The sequence below is a fragment of the Lotus japonicus genome, chromosome 4 (genome assembly GCF_012489685.1).
Source record: "Lotus japonicus ecotype B-129 chromosome 4, LjGifu_v1.2".
NCBI lineage: Eukaryota > Viridiplantae > Streptophyta > Magnoliopsida > Fabales > Fabaceae > Lotus > Lotus japonicus.
This window is the reverse complement of record NC_080044.1, coordinates 32,721,911-32,749,625: the sequence shown is the minus strand read 5'-3', so window position 1 is coordinate 32,749,625 and position 27,715 is coordinate 32,721,911. Positions and strand designations below refer to the sequence as shown.

At 37.6% G+C, this 27,715-nt stretch overlaps 3 protein-coding genes and 1 long non-coding RNA gene across 4 annotated transcripts; all 4 read left to right on the top strand.

The window, feature by feature from the left end:
* The first annotated feature begins 1,545 nt into the window (after nucleotides 1-1,545).
* On the top strand, nucleotides 1,546-6,769 carry LOC130715729 (uncharacterized). The gene is made up of 2 exons (XR_009011751.1): nucleotides 1,546-2,348; nucleotides 4,742-6,769. It is a non-coding gene; the product is annotated as an uncharacterized LOC130715729 (long non-coding RNA).
* A 7,871-nt stretch (nucleotides 6,770-14,640) lies between these two features.
* On the top strand, nucleotides 14,641-16,124 carry LOC130713879 (replication protein A 70 kDa DNA-binding subunit C-like). The gene is made up of 6 exons (XM_057563698.1): nucleotides 14,641-14,838; nucleotides 15,005-15,272; nucleotides 15,347-15,443; nucleotides 15,558-15,679; nucleotides 15,752-15,836; nucleotides 15,920-16,124. The coding sequence occupies exons 1-6, from the start codon at nucleotides 14,683-14,685 to the stop codon at nucleotides 16,107-16,109; spliced, it is 918 nt and encodes a 305-aa protein (XP_057419681.1). The 5' UTR covers nucleotides 14,641-14,682; the 3' UTR covers nucleotides 16,110-16,124.
* Nucleotides 16,125-16,141: 17 nt separating this feature from the next.
* Nucleotides 16,142-17,244, top strand: LOC130713880 (uncharacterized). The gene is made up of 4 exons (XM_057563699.1): nucleotides 16,142-16,292; nucleotides 16,379-16,496; nucleotides 16,636-16,827; nucleotides 16,931-17,244. Exons 1-4 carry the CDS (start codon nucleotides 16,276-16,278, stop codon nucleotides 17,168-17,170), a joined length of 567 nt encoding a protein of 188 aa, XP_057419682.1. The 5' UTR covers nucleotides 16,142-16,275; the 3' UTR covers nucleotides 17,171-17,244.
* A 4,112-nt stretch (nucleotides 17,245-21,356) lies between these two features.
* Nucleotides 21,357-24,500, top strand: LOC130712634 (RNA polymerase II transcriptional coactivator KELP-like; the record flags this gene model as incomplete). Its single annotated transcript, XM_057562456.1, has 8 exons — nucleotides 21,357-21,581; nucleotides 21,682-21,787; nucleotides 22,142-22,224; nucleotides 22,503-22,566; nucleotides 22,658-22,867; nucleotides 23,105-23,227; nucleotides 23,353-23,421; nucleotides 24,172-24,500. Coding segments are annotated over 5 exons (516 nt in total), but the record flags the coding sequence as incomplete, so codon positions are not given.
* Between the last annotated feature and the right edge of the window lie 3,215 nt (nucleotides 24,501-27,715).

Below are 27,715 nucleotides of genomic sequence, written 5' to 3'. Positions count from 1 at the left end.
TGGAATAGAAAACGGGAAGAGATTACTTAAGGAGGATGATAGGAGGATTGATTAGATTTGATCGATGATTAGTCGAGCTGGTAAGTAGGTTATGTTAAGCACTTGATTGTAGAGGATTAAGATCTAAATCTCTGGAAGTTGATGATTGTCGTGTAGTCATTAAATGGTTAGTTCGCATGATTACTTTAAGTAGAGATAGTCTAAGTCAATAGATTCAATGTTGGAGATGCCTAAGTATTCTTTCGAATGTTATGAAACCATAAGTTATATGATTGTGTACTAAATACACTGAGAGACTAGACTTGTTGGTTTACTATCACTTAGTTAGACTCTAGAGGAGTAAGTAATGATCAAACAATGATTTTGGATTTCAGAGGAACACGACGAGGTTAGCAACTGAGAGTTTATAAGTTGAACTGGAATCTTATGGTCGAGATTGATTTTGTAAGTTGAGAATCATGGGTGAATAAGAGAGTTAGTGGTTTTAGTTTTGAGGACATCAGTTAGATCTTCGGAGGTTTAAAGACTAAGGATTGTTTGACGTGAGACTAATCAAGCTAGAGATTTTGAGTCTCGAGTTGTGTAGAGTGTTAAGACTTGAGATAAGTTGTGATTTGATTTGTGACTAAGAGGAAGGTTGACTGCTAGCACATGTTCTAACTTGAAGCATAAAGCATGGATATGGAATTCAAGGGTTTACTCAGAGGATTCATGAATAGAAATAGGAATTTAGATTAAAACATCATAAGTCTTACAAAGAACCCAAAGCAAAAAGGATTTAGCCAAGGCGCTGGGAACCTTCCAGAGAGCATGATAAAGATGAAACCTGAAACATAGGGCTTAGAGAAAGCTCCTCAAGCTCTAGAACTCAAACCCTCTCTTCTAACTTATGAAAATATGATAAAATGACAAAAGGTTCCAAGAGAAATGTCTAAAAACCAATTTATAGGCAAAACAATCGAGTCTGGGCGCTCAGGCGCCAATTTAGAGCGCCTGAGCGCCAATTCAAGCTGAAAACATGCTCTCTGGAAGGTTCCCAGCGACTAGGCGCCAATTCCCAGCGCCTAGGCGCTAATTCCAGAAGGCTCAAAAAATATAACTGTAAGACCCTGAAATAAATAACTAGATTATTTATTTAATTTCATTATATTAATTAATTGAGTGTTTATAATCTATTATTATTTTTAAAGTTATTTTCCTGACTTGATTTTAATTAAGAATCAAGGAAATCATTTAAATGATAATTAGTTTCAAAATATTTTATTTTCTATAGTTTCATTGAAAATAGAAATAATATCATTAGTCTTCTTATTTTTAATAAGTCATAACTTTTGTTTTATTCGATAAACTCAATTCAACGCTCTGTGAGCTATCTAAAGTTTGTCTGTTCCTCTCAAATGATAATAGTTACTATTGTCATTTTCCTTGTAAATTATTCTAGCTTAGGCACATAATATGAAAACGTCATATTTGTTCTAATTATCTCACAATTATTCTTTAGCTCAGTTTCTACTCATTTCTTGATTCACGGATCATTTTATTTTGCTCAAAGTGATTCAAATTTATATTTTATCATTTCATAGAGTTCCCCATAATTTTTGGGATAATAATATATCACTCATATATTTTTCTCTTAACTTTATGAGCTAAATCATTCAGTGTCTAAATCAATTCGTACCGATTTTAAAAAAATATATATCTTCTCAAAGTATCTTTAGAAAATATCTCACCATCCTTATCCCTCCGTCCACCTCATCCTCGGCTCACTCTCATTTCTTTCTTCCTTCACGTTTTTTTTCTTTCTTTTGCTGCATACCCATTTCATTTGTTCTTCTTCATGTTTTCTCCTTTCTTGTTCTCTTCTTCTCCTCATCACCAACACCAAATTCTTATTTTCTCTCTTGTACAGCACCTCACCATCATCACGAGTTGCTTCTTCCTTCATGTTCAAGCCGCCACCAATCCTCTCCATGGCCACAACGAAGCCAGCCATCACCACCATGGTTTTCCTTTCTTCTTCATTCACGTGCAGCACCCACACCATCACCACCGTCCCTCATCCTCACCATGGCAACAGTCCAGCCAAGAGGCCACCATAATCACGTTCTTCTTCTCCTTTCCACCATGAAAACCATCACCACAAACATGTTCTTGTTCTGCCCCTCCTTCTTCACGCAAGAAAGCCACCATGGCAGCCACCATGTTCCTCTTCTTTCTCTCCATGGCCACCACGAGAAGGCCAGCACCACAAACGTACAGCCCCATTCATCATATGGTATTGTTCAAGCTTCATCTTCCATATCATGACAAGGAGACACCATCACCATGCCACTTTACTTCCTCATGTGGTAAAACATTTTCCTTTGCTATCTCTAATTGATAAACTTCATTTACATGCTTCAAAATTCTTAGAACAAGATCTGATCATTTCATGAAATAGGGATTTAAGCTCCTCCACCATCATCTTCTCATTTTCCTTGGTAAAAGCCTTAATTTCTTGATTAGTATGTTTGTATATTTGATTTCTAAATTTATCTGGGGTTTAGATGAATCAAAATGGTTTGAGATAGTGTTTTGGTGCTGAGAACATGTTGGAAATTTCAAAACCACGTTCTGTTATGAAGTCCGTCACAAACATCAGTTTTTCCGTCACAAAGCTCTGTTTTTCCGTCACTAACAGAACCTGCAGGGGACAATTTCCTGTTTCGGTTCTCCAACTTGAAAATTGCATAACTCTCTCATCTTTTATCCGTTTTAGGTGTATGACCACTTTTTAGAAAGCCCCAAGAGTCTACTTTAATATAAAACATATTTGAAACTCTTTCTACTGCTAATTGGCTGAAGAAAATATATATTTCTAATGTAATATGTTTTACTAATCTCTTTACGAAGGTTGAGTGGTAGAGTAGAGTTTTATGTTAATGTATTAAGTTTTCTAAAAAGTTGTTTCCTTTGAGTTAAGTGGTTTTGGGGGTTTTAAGGATTTTGTTTTAAGCCTTAATGTGCTTGAAAAGCTTTTGCGAAAACTCACATAAAACTGTTGTTGTTTTCAAAAGTAGTAGCCGCTGTTCTGTTAAAATCGTATGTTTCGGTTAATATTTTCGAACTGTGTTCTTCATAAAAGTTGTAGCTTTTTCTGTGAGCAAACTTTTGCCACTGGTTTCGTTTCGTTTCGATTTGTCTAGCTCAAGTTATACGCATTTTGGTGAGCACGGGTTAAGCTGTCCCGTTTCTCACGAACTGCTGTAGTATTCGATTTTTCCTGAATTTTGTACTTTGAATTTAGACTTGAAAATTTATGAGGATTTACAAAACCTGTAGATGAAGCCAGGATAAAAATATTAGATTTTTCGGAGTTCATTTGACGTATTTAACAATTAGCTAAAGTTGTTGTACAGTTTATAATCGTTTGACAAAATTAGTTATTTCAAGTGAAAAGAATTGCTTTGGGAAAAAGATGAGAAAACCTTTTATTTTAATCGATATTGCAATGCTTTGGAGTAGGAAGACATATTTTTAAACTTACTTACGTACGTTGTTTATCCGTTTATGAAAATAGAGAACGTTTGAGTTCACACACATTTATTCGTTAAAAAGCGATTGCGAAAAGTTTTGAAAGTCGAACAAGTTGTCGGAGTGTTAGGGAATAAGCGTATTGATACTATCTCGCTAGTCGATGGATGCTTAGGAATAACAAGATTGGATAGAGTTAGAGCAATTAAGTTTGGATTTCCGAGTGAGGAATTAGACTCCGAAAGGTATTAATTAGAATGGATTAAGTTATGATTGCAATCTTGATGTTGGAAGATGACTTAGGATTGAATCTTGAATTCCAAGAAGTCTATGAGCTTTACTATAAATACTTGGTTCTAGAAGGTCTAGATTTGAAACTTTGGAAGTTCAAGGACTTAGAAGTGATTAAGGGATTGATTGAGGACTAGAAGTTATTTCTTAGAGATTGATGACTTATCTATAAGTTGGGATTTTTGTAGAACCAAAGTGGAGTTTCGAAGAGACTAGGGTTGTGTGTCTAATGAGATATCGCGAGTTTAAGTTTAAGAGAAATGATTCGATCGTTTTGAAGGAGCTTATGAGTCATGAATAAGTACATAATCATTAGATAAGAAGAGTTGGTTGCCTTGGAAGTTAACTATGGTTTATGGATTACTTGATAAGAGTTAGTGGTTTTGATAAGAATTGATAATGATACAACGTTGGCTTGAGGAATAGATCGTGAGAGCGAGTTGAGACATTAAGTTGTTGTAGGTGACTTGATAAGTAAGTATTGAGGATAAAGAGGATTATGGAATAGAAAACGGGAAGAGATTACTTAAGGAGGATGATAGGAGAATGCTATTGCAGATGTTGTGTTAATTGCTTTAACGGGAAGTGGTGTGTAGTATTGCGAAAATACCTCAATGAGTATCCTATTAGAGACTGAGATCTCTAAGGAAAATGAGAGGAGTAAGTACTAGTAATGTGTACTTATCTATTTTGACAAGCATATGAGTATTTGGTTTTAAAGTTGATTTACTAAGTCATAAGATTTTGAAGCTTTGTTATTGCTTTGTTGTCATTATGATGACTTATCTTAATTTCTGAGGTTGATCTTGATGGTTTATAACCATTAAGGAGATTGAGTTTAACTTGTGATTTCGTCGAGTCAATTGCTTGAGAGTGTAGCTTTAGACTTGGAAAGTAGGTAGCTCAATTAGTGATTATGTTATGTGTACTTATGAAGGGTATGAATAACGGAAGCGCTTGACGACGAAGCCAAAGAACAGACGGAAGTGAGCCAACACGGGAAAGCAAAGATATGACTGGATTTGATTTGAGTCGCAACTTAGTAAGGAAAGCGCATAAGGTTAGGGCAACTTACATATTAGCTATGACTGCATGATAGGCGTCGATAAATTCGACTTATGCTTTATCTGATGTTGTTTTTGATGATGAGTTGATGTTATGATGCTTTTCCATACTTGTGATGTTGTGCTTTTGTTGGATTGAGCGTTTTGACGCAATTTCGGAGTGGAGATTCATTGATCTGGTGATCTTTGATATTTCGGGTTGGATGAACAACCCTAGGCAAGTCCAAATGTGGGGTTTGAGACTTAGCCATATGTTGGAATTCTTAGACTTTCCCCGGGAAATGTATTTTGGGTGGTTGATCTTTGAAAACTTAGAATGATAGAGCTTTGAAAAACTAAAGACTTGGGAAACTTAGACTTTGAGAAATAAACTCATAACTTGACTAATTCGAATTGAAACAATTTTTATTAACGTTTAAGCATAGGAGAACTGAAGGGGAAAATATTTACGAAAGACGGGGAAAAGTCGACTTTGTTGTGGGTTTGGAGAGTTATTGGAATCGGGAAAGCCACTGAGGTGAGCTATGGTGATGATTGAAAGTCACCGAGTACTCTAGTACTCTTGGGAGTGTTGTTCGAGTCGTGTTGTATTGACCGGCACAGGCTCTGGGCTTTGTTTGTGGGTTTTGTGGTGGGAGTTGTGTTGTATTGACCGACACTAACTCCGAGTCGTGTTGTATTGACCGACACTGACTCTGGCTTTGATTTTGGGTTTTGTTGTTGGGGTTGTGTTGTATTGACCGACACTAATCCCTTGGGTTATCTTGTTGTTGGAGCCGTGTTGTATTGACCGACACTTAGTGCTCTTGTTGTTTGGGCTGTGTTGTATTGACCGACACTAGACCCTTGTGTATTCTTGTTGATGGAGTTGTGTTGTATTGACCGACACTTACTCCGAGTTGTGTTGTATTGACCGACACTAACTCATGGGTTTGTTGAGATTGTTTTGTGAGCTAAACACTTTCGTGGTAAGGGCGATTCGTTGTTTGGCTAACCATATTGCATCAATCGGGTGAATAACGGGAATGGTTCACCTGTGCATATCATGGTGAATAACGGGAATGGTTCACCTTGCATAAATGATGAATAACGGGAATGGTTCATCATATGGTGAATAACGGGAATGGTTCACCAAGGATGAATAACGGGAATGGTTCATCCAGGATGAATAACGGGAATGGTTCATCCATAGTGAAGAACGGGAATGCTTCACTTGTGGCGAACGGGAACGCGTCACAAATCCGGATTCATGATTGCATTTCACGCATACATTCACTCTGACTGGAATTGTGTGCTGTTTGATTTATTTGAAGCATTGTTAGAGCCAATAACATGCTAGGATTGTTTATATATATATATATATATATCAACATATATCTATACCCCATATCACATGTTGAGTGTATATCTACTTATTACTGTGAGTTGACCCTCGCGCCTTGGCTTTGGTTGTATGTTTGTGTTTGGGCGGTCGGCCTGCTGCCAGACGACGAAAGGAGGTGATGTGAGCAGATGCTACTCCACTTGGAAGATCTATAGAAGACTCGAAGAATAGAGTCGGGTGTAGGGCTAGAGCCTTTGGGTAGAAAAGCTTACCGTTATTGGTTTAAGCTTGCAGGATCATTTTATGATTTGTATTTAAGGTTTCGGGTAGGTTCCGGTGCATTGCTTTCCTATGGTTACTCAGTGTGGAAATCATAGGGAGTATATCGGATTTATGGAGTCATTGCATAGTTAGTCCGTTGTTGGATCTTAGTTTATTTGTCATGTACTCTATGCTGTGCCTTGATCGAGGCCAGATGTAAATTATTTACGGTTGGGAGTATGCATTACATATTTTAGAAACACTTCGAAAAGGAAAAAAAAATAAATACTCACATTTATAAATCCCTTTTGGAAAAGATTGCATATTTACTTTAACATGTTACTACCGTGGCACCCGAAAATCGGGGTGTTACATTGTGGTATCATTAAGTTGTTGTAGGTGACTTGATAAGTAAGTATTGAGGATAAAGAGGATTATGGAATAGAAAACGGGAAGAGATTACTTAAGGAGGATGATAGGAGGATTGATTAGATTTGATCGATGATTAGTCGAGCTGGTAAGTAGGTTATGTTAAGCACTTGATTGTAGAGGATTAAGATCTAAATCTCTGGAAGTTGATGATTGTCGTGTAGTCATTAAATGGTTAGTTCGCATGATTACTTTAAGTAGAGATAGTCTAAGTCAATAGATTCAATGTTGGAGATGCCTAAGTATTCTTTCGAATGTTATGAAACCATAAGTTATATGATTGTGTACTAAATACACTGAGAGACTAGACTTGTTGGTTTACTATCACTTAGTTAGACTCTAGAGGAGTAAGTAATGATCAAACAATGATTTTGGATTTCAGAGGAACACGACGAGGTTAGCAACTGAGAGTTTATAAGTTGAACTGGAATCTTATGGTCGAGATTGATTTTGTAAGTTGAGAATCATGGGTGAATAAGAGAGTTAGTGGTTTTAGTTTTGAGGACATCAGTTAGATCTTCGGAGGTTTAAAGACTAAGGATTGTTTGACGTGAGACTAATCAAGCTAGAGATTTTGAGTCTCGAGTTGTGTAGAGTGTTAAGACTTGAGATAAGTTGTGATTTGATTTGTGACTAAGAGGAAGGTTGACTGCTAGCACATGTTCTAACTTGAAGCATAAAGCATGGATATGGAATTCAAGGGTTTACTCAGAGGATTCATGAATAGAAATAGGAATTTAGATTAAAACATCATAAGTCTTACAAAGAACCCAAAGCAAAAAGGATTTAGCCAAGGCGCTGGGAACCTTCCAGAGAGCATGATAAAGATGAAACCTGAAACATAGGGCTTAGAGAAAGCTCCTCAAGCTCTAGAACTCAAACCCTCTCTTCTAACTTATGAAAATATGATAAAATGACAAAAGGTTCCAAGAGAAATGTCTAAAAACCAATTTATAGGCAAAACAATCGAGTCTGGGCGCTCAGGCGCCAATTTAGAGCGCCTGAGCGCCAATTCAAGCTGAAAACATGCTCTCTGGAAGGTTCCCAGCGACTAGGCGCCAATTCCCAGCGCCTAGGCGCTAATTCCAGAAGGCTCAAAAAATATAACTGTAAGACCCTGAAATAAATAACTAGATTATTTATTTAATTTCATTATATTAATTAATTGAGTGTTTATAATCTATTATTATTTTTAAAGTTATTTTCCTGACTTGATTTTAATTAAGAATCAAGGAAATCATTTAAATGATAATTAGTTTCAAAATATTTTATTTTCTATAGTTTCATTGAAAATAGAAATAATATCATTAGTCTTCTTATTTTTAATAAGTCATAACTTTTGTTTTATTCGATAAACTCAATTCAACGCTCTGTGAGCTATCTAAAGTTTGTCTGTTCCTCTCAAATGATAATAGTTACTATTGTCATTTTCCTTGTAAATTATTCTAGCTTAGGCACATAATATGAAAACGTCATATTTGTTCTAATTATCTCACAATTATTCTTTAGCTCAGTTTCTACTCATTTCTTGATTCACGGATCATTTTATTTTGCTCAAAGTGATTCAAATTTATATTTTATCATTTCATAGAGTTCCCCATAATTTTTGGGATAATAATATATCACTCATATATTTTTCTCTTAACTTTATGAGCTAAATCATTCAGTGTCTAAATCAATTCGTACCGATTTTAAAAAAATATATATCTTCTCAAAGTATCTTTAGAAAATATCTCACCATCCTTATCCCTCCGTCCACCTCATCCTCGGCTCACTCTCATTTCTTTCTTCCTTCACGTTTTTTTTCTTTCTTTTGCTGCATACCCATTTCATTTGTTCTTCTTCATGTTTTCTCCTTTCTTGTTCTCTTCTTCTCCTCATCACCAACACCAAATTCTTATTTTCTCTCTTGTACAGCACCTCACCATCATCACGAGTTGCTTCTTCCTTCATGTTCAAGCCGCCACCAATCCTCTCCATGGCCACAACGAAGCCAGCCATCACCACCATGGTTTTCCTTTCTTCTTCATTCACGTGCAGCACCCACACCATCACCACCGTCCCTCATCCTCACCATGGCAACAGTCCAGCCAAGAGGCCACCATAATCACGTTCTTCTTCTCCTTTCCACCATGAAAACCATCACCACAAACATGTTCTTGTTCTGCCCCTCCTTCTTCACGCAAGAAAGCCACCATGGCAGCCACCATGTTCCTCTTCTTTCTCTCCATGGCCACCACGAGAAGGCCAGCACCACAAACGTACAGCCCCATTCATCATATGGTATTGTTCAAGCTTCATCTTCCATATCATGACAAGGAGACACCATCACCATGCCACTTTACTTCCTCATGTGGTAAAACATTTTCCTTTGCTATCTCTAATTGATAAACTTCATTTACATGCTTCAAAATTCTTAGAACAAGATCTGATCATTTCATGAAATAGGGATTTAAGCTCCTCCACCATCATCTTCTCATTTTCCTTGGTAAAAGCCTTAATTTCTTGATTAGTATGTTTGTATATTTGATTTCTAAATTTATCTGGGGTTTAGATGAATCAAAATGGTTTGAGATAGTGTTTTGGTGCTGAGAACATGTTGGAAATTTCAAAACCACGTTCTGTTATGAAGTCCGTCACAAACATCAGTTTTTCCGTCACAAAGCTCTGTTTTTCCGTCACTAACAGAACCTGCAGGGGACAATTTCCTGTTTCGGTTCTCCAACTTGAAAATTGCATAACTCTCTCATCTTTTATCCGTTTTAGGTGTATGACCACTTTTTAGAAAGCCCCAAGAGTCTACTTTAATATAAAACATATTTGAAACTCTTTCTACTGCTAATTGGCTGAAGAAAATATATATTTCTAATGTAATATGTTTTACTAATCTCTTTACGAAGGTTGAGTGGTAGAGTAGAGTTTTATGTTAATGTATTAAGTTTTCTAAAAAGTTGTTTCCTTTGAGTTAAGTGGTTTTGGGGGTTTTAAGGATTTTGTTTTAAGCCTTAATGTGCTTGAAAAGCTTTTGCGAAAACTCACATAAAACTGTTGTTGTTTTCAAAAGTAGTAGCCGCTGTTCTGTTAAAATCGTATGTTTCGGTTAATATTTTGTGTTCTTCATAAAAGTTGTAGCTTTTTCTGTGAGCAAACTTTTGCCACTGGTTTCGTTTCGTTTCGATTTGTCTAGCTCAAGTTATACGCATTTTGGTGAGCACGGGTTAAGCTGTCCCGTTTCTCACGAACTGCTGTAGTATTCGATTTTTCCTGAATTTTGTACTTTGAATTTAGACTTGAAAATTTATGAGGATTTACAAAACCTGTAGATGAAGCCAGGATAAAAATATTAGATTTTTCGGAGTTCATTTGACGTATTTAACAATTAGCTAAAGTTGTTGTACAGTTTATAATCGTTTGACAAAATTAGTTATTTCAAGTGAAAAGAATTGCTTTGGGAAAAAGATGAGAAAACCTTTTATTTTAATCGATATTGCAATGCTTTGGAGTAGGAAGACATATTTTTAAACTTACTTACGTACGTTGTTTATCCGTTTATGAAAATAGAGAACGTTTGAGTTCACACACATTTATTCGTTAAAAAGCGATTGCGAAAAGTTTTGAAAGTCGAACAAGTTGTCGGAGTGTTAGGGAATAAGCGTATTGATACTATCTCGCTAGTCGATGGATGCTTAGGAATAACAAGATTGGATAGAGTTAGAGCAATTAAGTTTGGATTTCCGAGTGAGGAATTAGACTCCGAAAGGTATTAATTAGAATGGATTAAGTTATGATTGCAATCTTGATGTTGGAAGATGACTTAGGATTGAATCTTGAATTCCAAGAAGTCTATGAGCTTTACTATAAATACTTGGTTCTAGAAGGTCTAGATTTGAAACTTTGGAAGTTCAAGGACTTAGAAGTGATTAAGGGATTGATTGAGGACTAGAAGTTATTTCTTAGAGATTGATGACTTATCTATAAGTTGGGATTTTTGTAGAACCAAAGTGGAGTTTCGAAGAGACTAGGGTTGTGTGTCTAATGAGATATCGCGAGTTTAAGTTTAAGAGAAATGATTCGATCGTTTTGAAGGAGCTTATGAGTCATGAATAAGTACATAATCATTAGATAAGAAGAGTTGGTTGCCTTGGAAGTTAACTATGGTTTATGGATTATTTGATAAGAGTTAGTGGTTTTGATAAGAATTGATAATGATACAACGTTGGCTTGAGGAATAGATCGTGAGAGCGAGTTGAGACATTAAGTTGTTGTAGGTGACTTGATAAGTAAGTATTGAGGATAAAGAGGATTATGGAATAGAAAACGGGAAGAGATTACTTAAGGAGGATGATAGGAGAATGCTATTGCAGATGTTGTGTTAATTGCTTTAACGGGAAGTGGTGTGTAGTATTGCGAAAATACCTCAATGAGTATCCTATTAGAGACTGAGATCTCTAAGGAAAATGAGAGGAGTAAGTACTAGTAATGTGTACTTATCTATTTTGACAAGCATATGAGTATTTGGTTTTAAAGTTGATTTACTAAGTCATAAGATTTTGAAGCTTTGTTATTGCTTTGTTGTCATTATGATGACTTATCTTAATTTCTGAGGTTGATCTTGATGGTTTATAACCATTAAGGAGATTGAGTTTAACTTGTGATTTCGTCGAGTCAATTGCTTGAGAGTGTAGCTTTAGACTTGGAAAGTAGGTAGCTCAATTAGTGATTATGTTATGTGTACTTATGAAGGGTATGAATAACGGAAGCGCTTGACGACGAAGCCAAAGAACAGACGGAAGTGAGCCAACACGGGAAAGCAAAGATATGACTGGATTTGATTTGAGTCGCAACTTAGTAAGGAAAGCGCCTAAGGTTAGGGCAACTTACATATTAGCTATGACTGCATGATAGGCGTCGATAAATTCGACTTATGCTTTATCTGATGTTGTTTTTGATGATGAGTTGATGTTATGATGCTTTTCCATACTTGTGATGTTGTGCTTTTGTTGGATTGAGCGTTTTGACGCAATTTCGTAGTGGAGATTCATTGATCTGGTGATCTTTGATATTTCGGGTTGGATGAACAACCCTAGGCAAGTCCAAATGTGGGGTTTGAGATCAAGATTTGGTCATGTGGTACAACTCTATGTTTTGATGATAACAAGTATTTATTTGTGGATGAACAACTATGATACTCTAATGTTTGTCTTGAGTGTTTTGACAAACAGGTTCTGATTCTGACACCAGAAGATATATTCGTCAGAAGTTCTGAAGATCAGAAGATCTAAAGATCAGAGGATCTGAGGATCAGAGGATCTGAAGATCAGAAGATCTGAAGATCAGAGGATCTGAGGATCAGAGGATCAGAAGATCAGAGGATCAGAAGATCTGAGGATCAGAAGATCTGAAGACCAGAAGCTCTGAGGGACCAGAGGCTCTGAAGGTCCAGAAGCTCTGAAGGTCCAGAAGCAGAAGTTACGAAGGTTAGAGGATCCAAGCATCCCTCTGACTCTGATCACCAAGCTTCACAAGTTCCAACACGAAGCATAGCTCTGATCAGATGTCATTGGTTAAAGGCAAATGTCTCTATCAAGAAGTACAAGAGCAGTGTACTATTCTGACAAGCCTACCTACCAAGGTTCAGCCACAGCAGGTTCTGGAAGTTCCAGAAATGCCCTCCAACGGTCATATTCTCTCAACAGAAATATCCTTTGCACCTTGGACTATAAAAGGCTGAAGAAAAGAAGAAAGCTAAGTGAGAGAAACCAAGAGCTGCAATACAAGAAAAGATTCAAGCCTCTACTTTCTTCATCTGTTCTTATTTGGTTTACACTCAGCTTATTTAGAAGCAAACCTTTGTAAACACCAACCTCAAACAGTTGTTTGATTTTCCTTAAGGGACCGGGTAGGTCAGTATCCTTAAGAAGACTAAGAGAGTGAATCTTAGTGGTGATTCCTTTAGGAGATCAAGCTTGATCGGATCCTAGAGAAGACTAAGAGAGTGAATCTTAGTGTGAGCTAAGTCAGTGTATTGTTAGTCACTTGTAGGTTTCAAGTGCAGTTGTAACAATTATCTGATTAGTGGATTGCCTTCATTCTAAGAAGGAAGAAATCACCTTAACGGGTGGACTGGATTAGCTTGAGGGATTTATCAAGTGAACCAGGATAAAATACTTGTGTGCTTTTCTCTTCTCTCTATCTTTATCCGCTGCACCATCTATCTCAGAGAAACCGAAAAGATTTACTTTAAATCTTAAGGGGAAAGTTTTTATAGTGAAAACGCTATTCAACCCCCCCTTCTAGTCGTTTTTCACACCTTCAGTTAGTCTACACTAACGCACCGTCGTCGAATCCCTCGCACGACTCCACAATTGGGGTTAATCTTAATAACACACTGTCGCTTTCATTTTGCCACTTCTTCGGATATGTCGTTATGCCCTGACAGAATTTCATATCATGGTTCAACCTAACCGGTTCCGAACCACAACAAAACATGCATAATGCCATGCGGTTAGTCAACACAACATCGGAACTGTTTCCTCACAGTCCGATCTTAAAAATAACTCCTTATTAAGTATTTGATTGCCATCTGGCAAAGGCATCTCTTGCCAACGCTCGCATCTCAAACTTTACAAGTATCAATTCCCCAAAGCATAATACATAATTTCAAGTTTAATACTCATATTTCAATACTTGCATCATGAAGTTTAAACCAACAAAAAAACATATAAACAAGCATCATATAGCACAATCACATGTAGACAAGTCTAGACCGAGTGCCCTTACCTTAAAAAATTAATGGCTTTCATAAATGCTAAGCTTCAAGATCCTAGCTTCCGCTCCACAAAACTCAAGAATCTCCTCACACTCAAGACATATACTCAAGATTTTTTACCAAAAACTAATGACACAACGAGTAGTACATGAGAACAAAAGCTTTGTATGTATTCTTTTTTTGGAAACCTTCACATTGCTGCCTTTATATAGGCATGAAATCTCAATGCTTTGGAGTAAAAAATCAGCCAGCAAGTGCCACGTCCAACATATCTAAGGAGGAGGTGGAAAGTGAATTTGTGATGACAGCTTGAAATTGGACACGTTTTTTCTTTAAATCCTTGTCATGCTATTTATTTACACCTCATGCTGCATAATTCACGTTCAAAAGACACATCCCACTTCAATTTATTATTTTTTTTTCCTTTCTTACTGATATCAATTAGAGAAGTATACATTAAGTATAGAATGGTTTAAGTAGTGTAGGATTTAACTCATAGAGTTGTAGAAAAAATATTAGAAAGATAAACTTTTATTCTAAAAAATATGATGAGCTCTATGAAATAATAAAATATGAATTTGGATCACTTTGAGCAAGTTTAAGTGATTAAGGAACAAGTGTTAATAAAATATTATATATATATATATATATATATCTATAACTACTACAAAGGGATAACTTTTGGCCACTATTCACATTAGGGTTTTTCAGAAATGCTTCGCAGGTGCACCATAAGGATCCTCTTTGTCATTTACCTTTTTGTTGGTGTTAACCAAAAGGTTGAAAAGTGATCAGTGATTTTTTGCTGAACCTTTTAGAGGAAATCTTTGTCATTTACCTTTTTGTTGGTGTTAACTTTTTGGAAAACTTTTTTAATGTTTTGTAAGAAAAAAACTTTTATGGGGTTCATTTGCTTTTGATCATGGGTATAAAAGGGACTGGTGTTGAATGGATATCAGGCATAAACGTTCAACATTATTCTGAGAACAAAAATTTGTGTCTTTAAATTGGTAATTCGTTTTTGGTTTTTGATGGCATCGTCTGTTGCAATTGATCCCGTTGTGACCCTGTGCCCTCCAAATCACAATTGGAGGATCAAAGTGAGAGTTGTTCGACTATGGATTGCTGATGGGTTTGCTGGGGAAAACAAACCTGCTTCAATGGAGTTGATTTTACTGGATCAACATGTATGTGTGATGTTCTTTTACGCTTTGTTTTTTTTTTTATTGTTAGTATTGTGATATTGTGATTTTTTTGCTGAATATGTATGTTAATTTTTCTTCATCTCCCTTAGATTGATTTTGTTATTTGATTGTACTTCAGATAATAATGTAATATTATGTGTCATTTTAGGGTGGAAAAATCCAAGCAACTGTGAGGAAGCTCATGTTTAGGAAGTGGGGTGAACAGTTCGTGGAAGGAAATGTTTATATCATTACATTTTTTCACTTGATCCCCAATTTGGGTGCCTATCGACCTACTGATCATGCTTTTAGGATTCTTTTTAATCCTAAAACTAAGATCATTCCAGCTGAGAGTAGCATTATCCCAAGGTGGGGATTTTCTCTGAAGGATTCTGCTCAACTTAATGATGATGGCTTCCAGACGGAATACTTAGTTGGTGGGTGTTTTTTAACAATGAGCCTAGGCTATAGATTTTCTTTGAAATTTTCTCATCCAAATATTTCGATGTAGATATGATTGGTTTGTTGACAGCTACCTCTGAGGAAAGGACTTATGTCAAGGATGACATTGTTACAAAGATGATGTTGCTTGAAATTAGTGATGACAAGTATGGCCTATCTTTATTTAAGAAGGATTTGAATATTTGCTTCAGCCTTCTATTGTAAGTTATTTCCTGTTACTATTTTGTATTTATATATGTGTATATTTTATTTTTTAACAGAGGAAAACTGGAGTGTGCCCTTTTTGGAGAGTATGTCCAGATTGTATTGGACTACCTTAGTTCTAATCCTTTGGAAAAGCCTGTTGTGGTTCTGCAGCTTGCAAAGCTTAAGTCATTTAGAGGTACTTTTTTATTTATACAAGGAATGATAATCATATTGGATTTCCACTTAATTTCGGTTGTTTTTATTATAGGTAAGAATGTTCTTCAGAATGTAATGAAAGCATCGAGGATTATCTTTAATCCTGAGGTTGCTGAAGCTGAATCTTTGATGGACCGGTTAGTTTTGAGATGTTTGTTATTTGTAATTTTTAGGTTGACTTGTTTCTGAATTTTCTGATTTGTCTTTTGTTTTATTGTAGCATATCTGGCCTTAATATGCAGCCCAATCAACCTGTGGGGCATATTATTTCTCCTAATCCTTCTGTTCCAATTTTTGAAGATTTTATGAACAACTATCCTAAGAAAACTATATGTGCTTTGAATGAAACTACTGAGGTATTTTGCTATTTTTGTTTTCCAGATTTAAGGTTATTGGTTGTGCAAAGTTAATAGGGTTATTTCTCTGGTTTGTTTGCAGGATGGATTGTTTATTGTTTATGGAACTGTGGTTGGTTTGTTGCAAGATGGTCCATGGTGGTATTTTGCATGCAAGTGTCACAAAGCTGTGACTTTTGATGATGGATTATATTTCTGCCCCGGTTGCTGTAAGCATGTTATGGATGTTTCTGCAAGGTGCTGTTCTTGTGACCTGAAATATGAATAGTGTTAACTTTAATTGAATTTTTGATATTTTTAGTAACCAATTTTTTGCTTTGTAGATACAAGATTAAGCTTGGGGTGTTTGATGGCACTGATTCTGGAAATTTTCTGTTGTTTGACTCTGATGCTCATCATCTCATTAAGAAGTCTTGCAAGGATATGTTGGGAAATTTGAAGGTATCCATTTTATTTTTGTCAGATTAGATAACCCGCAAGTAAATAATAACATGGAACACAATTTGTGGCAGATGTGAATGCTTATTTTAATATATTTTGTTCTTGTGTATAATGAATGAATTTCATTTTCTTATTGTAGGATCCTAAATCTGCTGAGATTACTCCCTTGATGGAAGAACAATTGGTAGGGAAAGAATTGCTGTTTAAGGTGGAGAAGAAATCTAATAATTTTTTCCAGTTTGATGACTCTTATTGTACGAAGCGTATTTGTGATGATCCTTCTATTATAGAAGCCTTTAAGGCACTTTCTGCTGCCCAGACTTCAAATTTGGTAAACCATTGAATAGATTAATTTTGTTTTCAATGGGTTTTCTTGTGTTTATTTGGAATTTGGAATTGATTTCTGACTGATGATATATTTTGATGATGTTTAGGCTAGATGCCCCACTCCTTTGACTGTTGTTAATTCTGCTGGAGATAAGGTAGCAGTTGAGGACCCCTCTGAGTCCTGTGTGGTTTTATCCCCTGAGGTTCTAACCCCTTCTCTTGGTAGTGATCCTTCATATGTGGGAAGCTCTGCTAACATTTTCAAGAGGAAGGCTGATGAAGATTGTAAGAAACCTCCAACTGTTCCTAAACTGAAGATGAAGAATGTCAAAGTGGAGAAGAAGTAGTTATATTAGTATGAAATAATAACCAGTGTAGTGTGCTTCTTTTAATCTATGGGTCACCTAGCAGTTTGGTGGTTCCTGTTTTGTGGTATGTGTGATGATAATGGCATGGGCATCTTTTATGGTTATGTAGCTTGCACTGGTTTGCAACTATGTTGCAGTTGTTAATTAATGAAATATGTTGTTGTGTATTCTTTGTGACTTTTTATATTTTCTATATTTGGTTAGTGTACAATAGAAGAACATTATAATTAGAAATAATGTTTAATGTTTAATTGGTTAAAATACAATATATTTATGTTGTTAGGAGTCTGGTGTTGTTAGAACAAATCCTGCCTGGGCCTTCTATTGGTGAAATTCGAAGAAGAAAATAAAGTTGTAGCTTAGAGGAATTTATGTTACCTACTGGTATAATGCTTTAGTTAATTGGAGATGATCCATTGAAAGGAAGTTTAAGCTATCTGCTATCTGATGTGGACATGGTAGGTTTCTGGTTTGATTTGAAGTATGTAGTGGAGAAGTAAGGGTCCTTCGTAACTCTGTTTCTGCTATCAGAGTCCCCCTTAGAGAAGGTCTAAGTTTGAAGAAAAAATAAAATGATGCAAGAATCAGAGTTAGGCGAAATAAATAGAAGAGTTAATGCAAAAGAAGAACGTTTACCACCGGCCAAGGAAGTAATGAAAGGGGTCAGTTACCAAGAACTTAACCTCGAGAAACTGTAGAAGCATTAACTTTCAGAGAGAAAGTGAAGCCTATATAAAGCGATGGAGAAAGAGGGTAAGCTTCACAACTCGAACAATTAAAAAAAATGGCATCATACATGGAAGCACTTGAAGAGCTCAGAAGGAAGGCCTGTGAGGAGGACTTGTTCCTGAACATAAGGCATCCAGAGGGTACAACGACCATATCAGAGCTAACGAGGACACTGCTTGAGGAGGACCTTCGTCTAGAGCTGAAGAACGACTTGAAGGAATTTCTTGCCTTCGTGGAAGAAGTTCAAGAACTCAGCCAGCTTGAGCTGAGACTACTGGAAGAAAGGAAGACCATAGAGGAGAAGCTCAAGACAACAGAAGAGGTTCTGGAGAGGGAAGAGCTGAACGTCAGTCTCAACAACATCCAGTATTCACTGGATCGTCTGGAGAGGGAGAGGTCAGAGCAGCGTCAAGAGTGTAGAAGAATGAGGAAGGATCCTCCATTCTAGACTTTAGGAAAAATAAAATGTATGATGTAAACAAAATGATTATGAATAAAAAAATTTTTGCAAACACAAGGTGACAAATATATATATATATATGCAAAGAGAAATATATGCAAAGAGAAACAGTAACGAACAAAGCAGAATAGCTAAAGTAACTTAAAGAAGATAATAAAAGGAAGTTAAAATAAACTAAGTTAAGAGGGAAAACGGAGAGATCCTAAAACTAGGGTTTATCAGTGCGACGCAGAAGTTCCATCATCATTTGCTTCATGTCCTGTAGCATAGATTCATGAGTATCAAGACGTTGTTCCATGAGGTCGAGTCTGGACGAGCTTGACGGTGTGGAGCTGGAAGGAACATTCTGAGCTGCTTGATGAGCTGTAGTGGAAGCAGAAGAAGCAGGAGTAAAAACCACTGGTGCAAGTCTAAGGGCTTCAGCTTCAGCTTCACGTCTCTCTGCCTCTAGTCTTTCTTGTTCAGCTTGAGCTGCGGCTTGACGTGCATCTTCTTCACCTTGTTCTTGCTTTCTTCTGGCCTCTTCAGCAGCTTCAAGGAGCTTATGTCGTTGTTGTTGTTCATGAAGAGCCACCCTTCTAGCAAACCTCTGCTTTGCAGCCTTGATCCTCTGATCCTTTCTGCAGTCAGATGTTGCATCATAACTGGAACCTGAGCTACTAGCCAAGTGCTCAGACTATTCCACTTTTCAGCCACAGACTCAGCATTCTCACTCAGATCAGTCTGACCTTGCACATTTCGTAGCATCAAAGAGGCTTCACGATTGAAAACATTGATGCACTCAGAGAGAGAGGTGGGTCTGAGGGAAGTGTAGGGAACAATTGAGAGGTTGGTTTCTGGAGAGGTTGGGTGATAGCTGCTATGAGCTTCAGAGGTACCTTGGGGAGAGCCAATGTCACAGGTTTGGACATGAGGTTCAGAGGCTCCAAGGTGTGGTTCAGAAGTGTCAACCAGAGGATTGGGTGATCTAACCGAAGAGTGGTTAGACACAGATTGTTCTGGGTCTGGTTGAACTGGCTCTTGTTGGACAGGGTCAGGTTGAGCTTGTTGAGCCAAAGGGTCTGCCTCATGTAAAGGATTGACCAAGATAGGTTCATCTGGGTCAACTAGACGTTCAGGTCTAGGGCCAGGATATCTCCTAGGGCTTGGACAGGTGAGGTAATACTCTTCTAAGGTAGACACCTTTTCTTTTCTGACCTCCATGAATTTACGAATGGATTCAGAGTTGTTGGAAGGGGAGGAGTCAGCCACATTGGTTGGGAATGATACAGGTGTATAGACACTGGAAGAATCTGTATCAGTGGTTCTGACAACGGGACGTGCTGATGCTCTGGGAACAGAGTGATCAGACGTTCTGGGTTCAGGTTCTGGTTAAACAGGAATTGTGAGTTCAGGTTCAAGAGTAAGGGGTTCAGATTCTGGATTGTATTGAATGGTGATAGGTGAGGTTGGATCAGAGGGTCCGGTAGGTTGGTTCTGAAGCATATTCCAGAGAGGTGCTTCGTTTGGAGAAGGTTGGAAAAATGAAGACCGGGGTGAATTGGGTTGAGAGGTGGTTTGTGCAGCTGGTTGGGATTCAGGAATGGGAGTGAGTGGGTTTGTGGATCGTTTGAGCATAGCAGAGATGGGGAGTGCATCAAATGAATTCAAATCTGCATCAGAATCAACAACATACTTACTTGATGATTGTGCTGATGACCTAGTCACTCTGGAAGGAGTTTCAATCCTTCTGACCACTTGAGCAGCTGGTTCCACCCTTGTAGGCTTCACCACAAGTCTGACTTGTTTCTTCTTCTTCTTGGGAGGAGAAGGACCACCATCATTATCACCATCATTACGATCATCTGGCTTGCTGGTTTCATCATGTTTCCTCTTTGGCTGGTCAGCCTTCTTCTTCTTTGTCAGAGGGACATCAGATTCCTCAGAAGATTCTTCTAAGACCATCTTCCTCTGGGCTTTCCTCTTGGGAGGAGAGTCAAACTCTGGAGCAGGCGGCAGTGAATTTATCTAAATCAATCTCAAAGCCTTGAGCCCTTAGGTCTTCAACATAGCACCTAATAGCTTCAGGGTTGTCTGCCTGTGTCCACAGAGGATAGTCATTCAGAGGGACTCGTCTTTTTCTGATTTCAGAAGATGTGTCTTCATGAGCTGGGGCAATTTTCTTCTGGACTAAACCCATCTTCTTCAGAGAATTGGCAGTGAAGACATCACTGACAATGGTGGTAAAATCCTCTACACATCCAGCATTGACCAGATCTCACTACTAGAAAAAGGATTTTTCACATCAGGGTTTTCACATCAGTTGATTAAATACCTGATGTGAAAGGTAATGCGGTGGCAATTTCGAAATTACAGTGAACTTTCATAAGACTTTTCACATCAGTTCAGAATATGTCCGATGTAAAAAATAATTAGTAAATATGTTTTACATCGGTTGCTATAAAACCTGATGTGAAAGGTTAAAGCGGTGGCATTTTTGAAATTTTAATGAATTACTTTTCACATCAGGTATAATACAACCGATGTGAAAAGTCCCTCATGAAGTACTTTTCACATCAGATATAATACAACCGATGTGAAAAGTCCTTCATGAAAATTAAACCCAAACACATCACAAACCTAGCATTCTCACACAGAAACCCAAAACAAACCCAAAACCCGATCGTAGCCTCACCGCTCTCGCTGCATTCGCATCGTCGCCTCACCGCCACTACTCACCGCTCTCGCTGTCACCGGTCCTCGCTGCCGCCGCTCTCGCTGTCGCCGGTCCTCGCTGCCGCCGCTCTCGCTGCCTTCGCTCTCGCTGCCTTCGCTCTCACTGCCTTCAAGGACCTTGTTGTTAGCTTCGTTCAGCGGCGAGTTGTTAGCTTCGTTCAGGACCTTGTTGTTAGCTTCCTTCAAGGACCTTGTGAATTCGACACAACCCTTTCTTCCTCTCATTACGAAAACAAATATCTCGCGCTCTAAGCTTGAAACCTCACCAGATCGAACTCTATCTCTGGCGCGGTGTCTTCGGTTTCGGTTTCTGGAGCTCTGTTTGACACTCCAGGCCTCGACCTCTCTCTCCCTCCCTTCAAAGCCTTCGTCAAGCAGATCGTGCAAGCTTTTCTCGAAGAGAAGCAGCAACAGCTAGATGAAGAACAACAAGGAGTTACCCAGGACAAGGAGTTCGATGACGATGGCGATCTCATCATCTGCAAGGTCTGTTTCATCTTCACACTCTGGTTATTTTTTGAAGCAATGGTTGCTTAGGTTGAAGAAATTTGATTGTTTTCCTGTTTGTTTTGGTGGGTTGTTTCAGCTTTCGGAGAAGAGGAAGGTGACGATTCAGGATTTCAGAGGGAAAACACTGGTCTCCATTAGGGAGTATTACAGAAAGGACGGCAAGGACCTACCTACTTCAAAAGGTGCTTGTATTTTCAATTCTGCTCTTTGCATACCTAGAGGAAAAACAATTTTGGATTGTGGGTTGAAATAAGGATATTTTGGGAGTTTATGTTATGTTTTAAACATGTTCTAATCCATGACTTACTATAAACCCTCGCTGTTGGCATTGCAAACTCCCAGTTGAGAACTTCCTTTGTAGCTTGGCATGAAAATGTTTGTGCACATTTGAGAGTATCTACTATGTATCTAGGGTTGTATTCTTGTGTAACGTGAAGCATTTCCCCTATACTAGTGTGATCAATAATTTCTGCAATCTGCATTTGTATTGTCAAGTTCATGCTCACTGGCTGTCTTGCTCATATGTGATTCAATAGCAGGTCTTTTCACTAAGAAATACAGAAGCTTCTCTTTTTATACAGATCACGCCTCGAATGATTTTGCCACTAAGAAGGTCAAGGTAATATATTTGAAAGTTCCTGAATGTTTAAACGGTCACTCAATTTAGTCACTACAATCAACTTAAACTTCTGTAACTTGACTGATGTTTTATACGTTCAGGGACTTGCAACTTTGCAAGTATTTTCTTCTTCCAAAGACATACTTACTAGCGGCAAAATCTTTTAGGGAACAGATTGACCATTAACACAGTTTTCAATTTTTTGAGCTGTACTTCCTATACCTATAGTTTCTAGTTATCAAAATTCAATTATCCTCATTGTGTTATTCATCCTGCAGTTATACACTGGTTCCGTCCTCTTTGTTTCTTGGGTTTTTTGCTTCTATAATGTTGGTTGGACAGGTACATACATGGAAACATGTCTAAGTTCTATATTTTCTTCAAATTGTCATTAGCCTCTTGTATCTTTACTAATCTAAGTTTGGGCTTTCAGGGAATATATCTCACTTCCACTGCACGCAGTCATGCTAAAGATAACAACTTGCATGAAGGTGCACTAATTGGCGACTTCAATGGGGAATTCTGGAGTGTGCACTACTAGAAAAATGAATTTTGGCATCAAGATCCATAGCTTTCTACTTTTCGTTCACCCTAAACCCTATGTTCAACTCCTTTGATGATTTTCGTTAAGATTGGTATATGGGTCAGATAACAATGTTCATTTTCAGTCATCTTAGTTTCTCATTTGCTTGTTTGTTTAACTGGTTAAGTGCTGACCATTTTTTATTTTTTATTAACTTTGAACTGTGCATTTGTGTCAATAATGTGCTTTTTTTCAAGTAATTTAATTTTGCATTCGTTTGTTCGTTTAGTTGGGTAATTCAAGTCTGATTTTTCTTGTTGATTAATTGAACTATGGATTTTGTCATTGTGTGATTAGGTGAGGAAAGTGGATATGCTTGATGGAGTTTCCATTGTGCGATCTGAGAAGGTGAAGGATGAGTTGGTTTTCGATGGAAATGACATTGAGCTTGTTTCTAGGTCATGTGCCCTTATCAATCAGGTACAGTTTTTTTTCATTCTATGGATACATGCTAATGCCTGACTTTGTTGTTGTCTAATTTTTGTCTTGCTTGGATTTTAATTTTGGTTATTTTGTTGTTTTTGTTACATAAATTCCATGTTAAGAACAAGGATATCAGGAAGTTTCTTGATGGTATTTATGTTAGTGAGAAGGGGACCGCATTAATAAAGAAGGTACTTTTTTATCACCCTTTAAGTTCATTGATGATTTCCGTAAAGATTGTAATATATGATAGATAGTAATATTCATTTTCAGTGATCTTAATTTCTAATTTGCTTGTTTGTTTAACTGCTCATTTTGAATTCCTTACTTTTTTCCTAGCTAGAGAATGATTTTTTGAAGAGAGATAAAAGTGGTGGTTATTTGAAAAGAGTTTAGCTATATTGATATTGATTCCTCTTCCACATCGGTGACTGTCTCTGGCCAGATTATTTTATGAGGTCTCACATTTACCCAAATCTTTTCTCTTTTTTTTTTATTTGCAAAAATAAGCACTCCTTCATGCTGCTAATTCTGATTACCAAAGTTTCATAATCATCGTTTGCTCATAAAATTCACAGAGCCTCATCCATGTCCATAAAAGCATGATCTGAGTTTTTTTATTGTTGCAGGCCTCAATTGTCATTTTAGAAATTCACATCCCTCACTCCTTAACTGTTTACCTGCATCATTTTGTATTTGGCTTTTCATTTTTCTGTCATTTAACAATTTCAGTGTTAGCTGCTTCTTGCTTTTCAATTTTTTATTCTCTTTTAGACATCCTGATTTAACTCCTGTTTTTAATTTTCAATTGTTTAACCTGCATCTATGTAGAAAAGTTAAGTTTGCAATGGATCAATTGTAAATAAATGAGAAAGCTGAAGTTTGTTGATTTAGTTCTCTATTTCTCCCTCATCTTTATTCTTATATTCTTCCATATGTAGGTGGTGAAAAAGATCGTTATGGGGAAAAAGATTGGAGCATGTATTTAGTAGAAAGTCTAAATTAAGGGTATGTGTTTATCTATACTTGCAGTTTTTGTTCATCAGATTCATTATGTAATGAATGAGCTAGTTATACTGGTTGAGAGATAGTTAGTGCAATGTACTAATGAAAATAATATTCATCCACTTTCTCTCATTTCCTTCTATGTTAGGTTAACAGTGTGTGCTACTTCACTTTCTGTAACTGGAACTTTGGAAAGTTAAATTAGTTATGAGCTAATTATATGAGCTATTTCTGAATGGAAAATGTGCTAGGTATGACTTTTTAATTGATTCCAAACATAACTGGTTTTGTTTTTTTTTTTTAAAAAAAAAGACTTTTCACATCGGTTTTGGCATAAACCGATGTGAAATGTGTAGTTTTCACATCGGGGATTTGATTCCACCGATGTGAAATACATGTGGAGATTTGAAAAAGAAATGACTAAACAGACTTTTCACATCGGTTGCGGCATAAACCGATGTGAAATGTGTAGTTTTCACATCGGGTATTTGATTCCACCGATGTGAAATACACGTGCAGATTTGAAAAAGAAATTACTAAACATACTTTTAACATCGGTTGCGGCATTAACCGATGTGAAATGTGTAGTTTTCACATCGGCTGTGTACCCGATGTGAAAAGGTGGGGACATACCACATCACCTTTGTTTACATCGGTTGTATACCCGATGTGAAAAGTACTTTTCGCCCGATGTGAAAAGTACTTTTTGTAGTAGTGTCTTGCACAAGGTTGCTCTCAATGAAGAGATCTGATAGCAACCTCCCAAAAGGGATATACTTGATTGCTGACTTGATGGAGGCAGTAGTTCTGGACTTCTTAATACACTCCTTCAAGTAAGAGAACAGGAAGTAGGGAAGGCAGATCTTCTGCTTGTCTTGGATGAAAAACAGCATCGCCTTCTGGCTGAAGTTGATGTAATCTGGGGAACTGCCCTTTGGCCTCTGGTTGATACAGTGCAGCAGAATTTTGTGCCATATTCTGAGCTTGGGATGAAGATCCACCACCTTGTAATCAGTCTTGCCCGGTTTGTATGTGGTGTACAGGGCCTTGTTGGTCTCATCCTTTGTTTTGGGTTTCAGCTTCGATTCAGTGAGTTGGAATCGATACCCACGTGCAGTCTCTGCACCCAGCAGATTCACGAATGATTTCTCAGTAATTATGATCCTCTTACCAGCAATGTGGGAGACCACCTGAGTGTCATCGCAGTCAGCATGTTTCCAGAATTCCTTAACCAATTTGTCGTACACCGGTCCTCGAAGCCTGTTGAAGTAATTTTCCCAGCCTTGAACACGGACTTCAGGACGGAGATCATACCCATTTGCAGCAAGATTGTCGAGGTCGAATCTCCACTCTGCCAGTACTTGAAGTTCTTCATGAGCGTACACACAATGAACGGCACAACCCCGTTCTTCAATCGGAACTACTTGCTCTAGACCTTGACCTTGAGCAGGAGCTTCAGGACCCAATTGGCCTGTAGCTTGACCTACTACCATGTGAGGGAACCTGGTTGTTCGGCAGCTTCGTTTCTGGTTTGTCTCACCATTGTTGGAGCGGTTGAAGGTTTTGGGGTAGAAGATGAAGATGATGAATAGAGAGAGAGAGAGAGAGATCGTGGGTGAGAGGTTTTGAAAAACTGAATAGAGAGAGAATAAAACCGAGAGTGTAGGAGATCGTGTGTGTATAGTGGGTTTTGACAAATAACCGTTGTTGATTCAAAAAGCAAATTAAAATCAACGGTTAAAAATTAAAGACATCATAGTAACAGTAAATACACATATCACACACAGGAGAGAAGCACATCTACACACGTTATGACAGACTGTCACACGGGCACAAGGAACTATGCATCAGAGATACTGACACACGTGTTACTGTCTCAGCTTCAGAGTCAGTACCAATGGGTACGTACACTCTGACGGAGTTACCTTCTGGACTAGACATCTTCTGATCAAGAAGTATCATAGTCAGAGGTTCTGATCCATCTTCACTCTGGACAAAAGTCCATATTCAGATTTTTCAGAATAAAATTAAATCTATCCTCTGCTAAGGGCTTTGTAAAGATATCTGCCCATTGATGGTCAGTATCAACAAACTTCAGAAGAAGTACGCCCTTCTGTACATAATCTCTAATAAAGTGATACTTTACCTCAATGTGCTTTGCTCTTGAATGTAAGATAGGATTCTTACTCAATGATATTGCAGCAGTGTTATCACAATAGATTGGGATACTGCTCTCAAGGATCTGATAATCCTCCAGCTGATGTTTCATCCAGAGCATCTGGGTGCTGCATATTGCTGCTGAGATATATTCTGCCTCTGCAGTAAACACAATGAAATTCAGGATGAAAGAAAGCTTAGAAGGATTTGAATATTTCTTGCGCGTGTGTGAATGCTTCTAGCCGCTTCTTTCAATCTTCAGTCACTATTTATACTCCAAGGATTAGGGTTGAACGTTGCATGGAAATGCTACTGTTGGAGGGCAGTTCTGGAAATTCCAGCTTCTGCTGTGGCTGAGGATGTTAGGTAGGTCGTCAGGATAGTACACTATGCTTTTGTACTTTGGATAGTGACTTGACCTTAACCTTGTAGACTTCTGATCAGGGGAGCGCTTCGTATAGGAAGTTGTGAAGCTGATTGATCAGAGTCAGAGGGAAAGCACAGATCCTCTGACCGTTGTATCTTCTGATTCTGAGCTCAGAGGGAAGTACATGGTCTTCAGAGTTTCTTGCTTCTGGACATCAGAGTCTTCACTCTTCAGAGTTTGGATTGTCAGAGTCTTCTACACCATCAGAGCTTCTGAGTCTTCAGAGTCTTTTGGTTGTCAGATCTTCTGGATCTTCAGAACTTCTGGTGATTGAGTCCATATCAGAGTTTGTAAGACTTCAGATCTTCTGAAGCTTTTCCACTGTTCAGAGTGAACATGGAGAATGCGAAAGCGTTGCTTGGGTCACTCTTTATGCACAGTGCTTCTGATTTGTGTGAGACAGAATCAAGGTCAGAGCCTGTAAATAGCACACTCAGAAAAACACGTTAGAGTACCATAATTGTTCACATCATATTGTACTTAACTGTGACATTTCTGCCATGGGTTACCTTTTTCTTGTATGGAAAACTGTTTTATAGGTTGGTACTGCTAAAGGTGAGTAGTCAAGTGACACTCAGTGCAAAATTTATTTTTGGTCTTTCTATATTGGATCATTTGAAATTGTGTATCTCCTTTTAGTCAGAAAAAGTTGTTTTTCTATTTAAAATTACTTTTTCTAGCAATTTAACTTTAATGGAAAGAGTTTAAGAAAGTCGTTTATAAGCTGGTGTCAATGGCAGACAAGTGAGATCCTCATTTTTATCATATCACCATTTGAAATCCTATTTTGTCTAATTTTCTGGGAATTATGAATGCATTTGATAGAGTGGTTGACCTCTGCCCACCGAGCTCCAAATGGAAAATAAAAGTGAGAGTTATTCGTAGGTGGTTTTTAC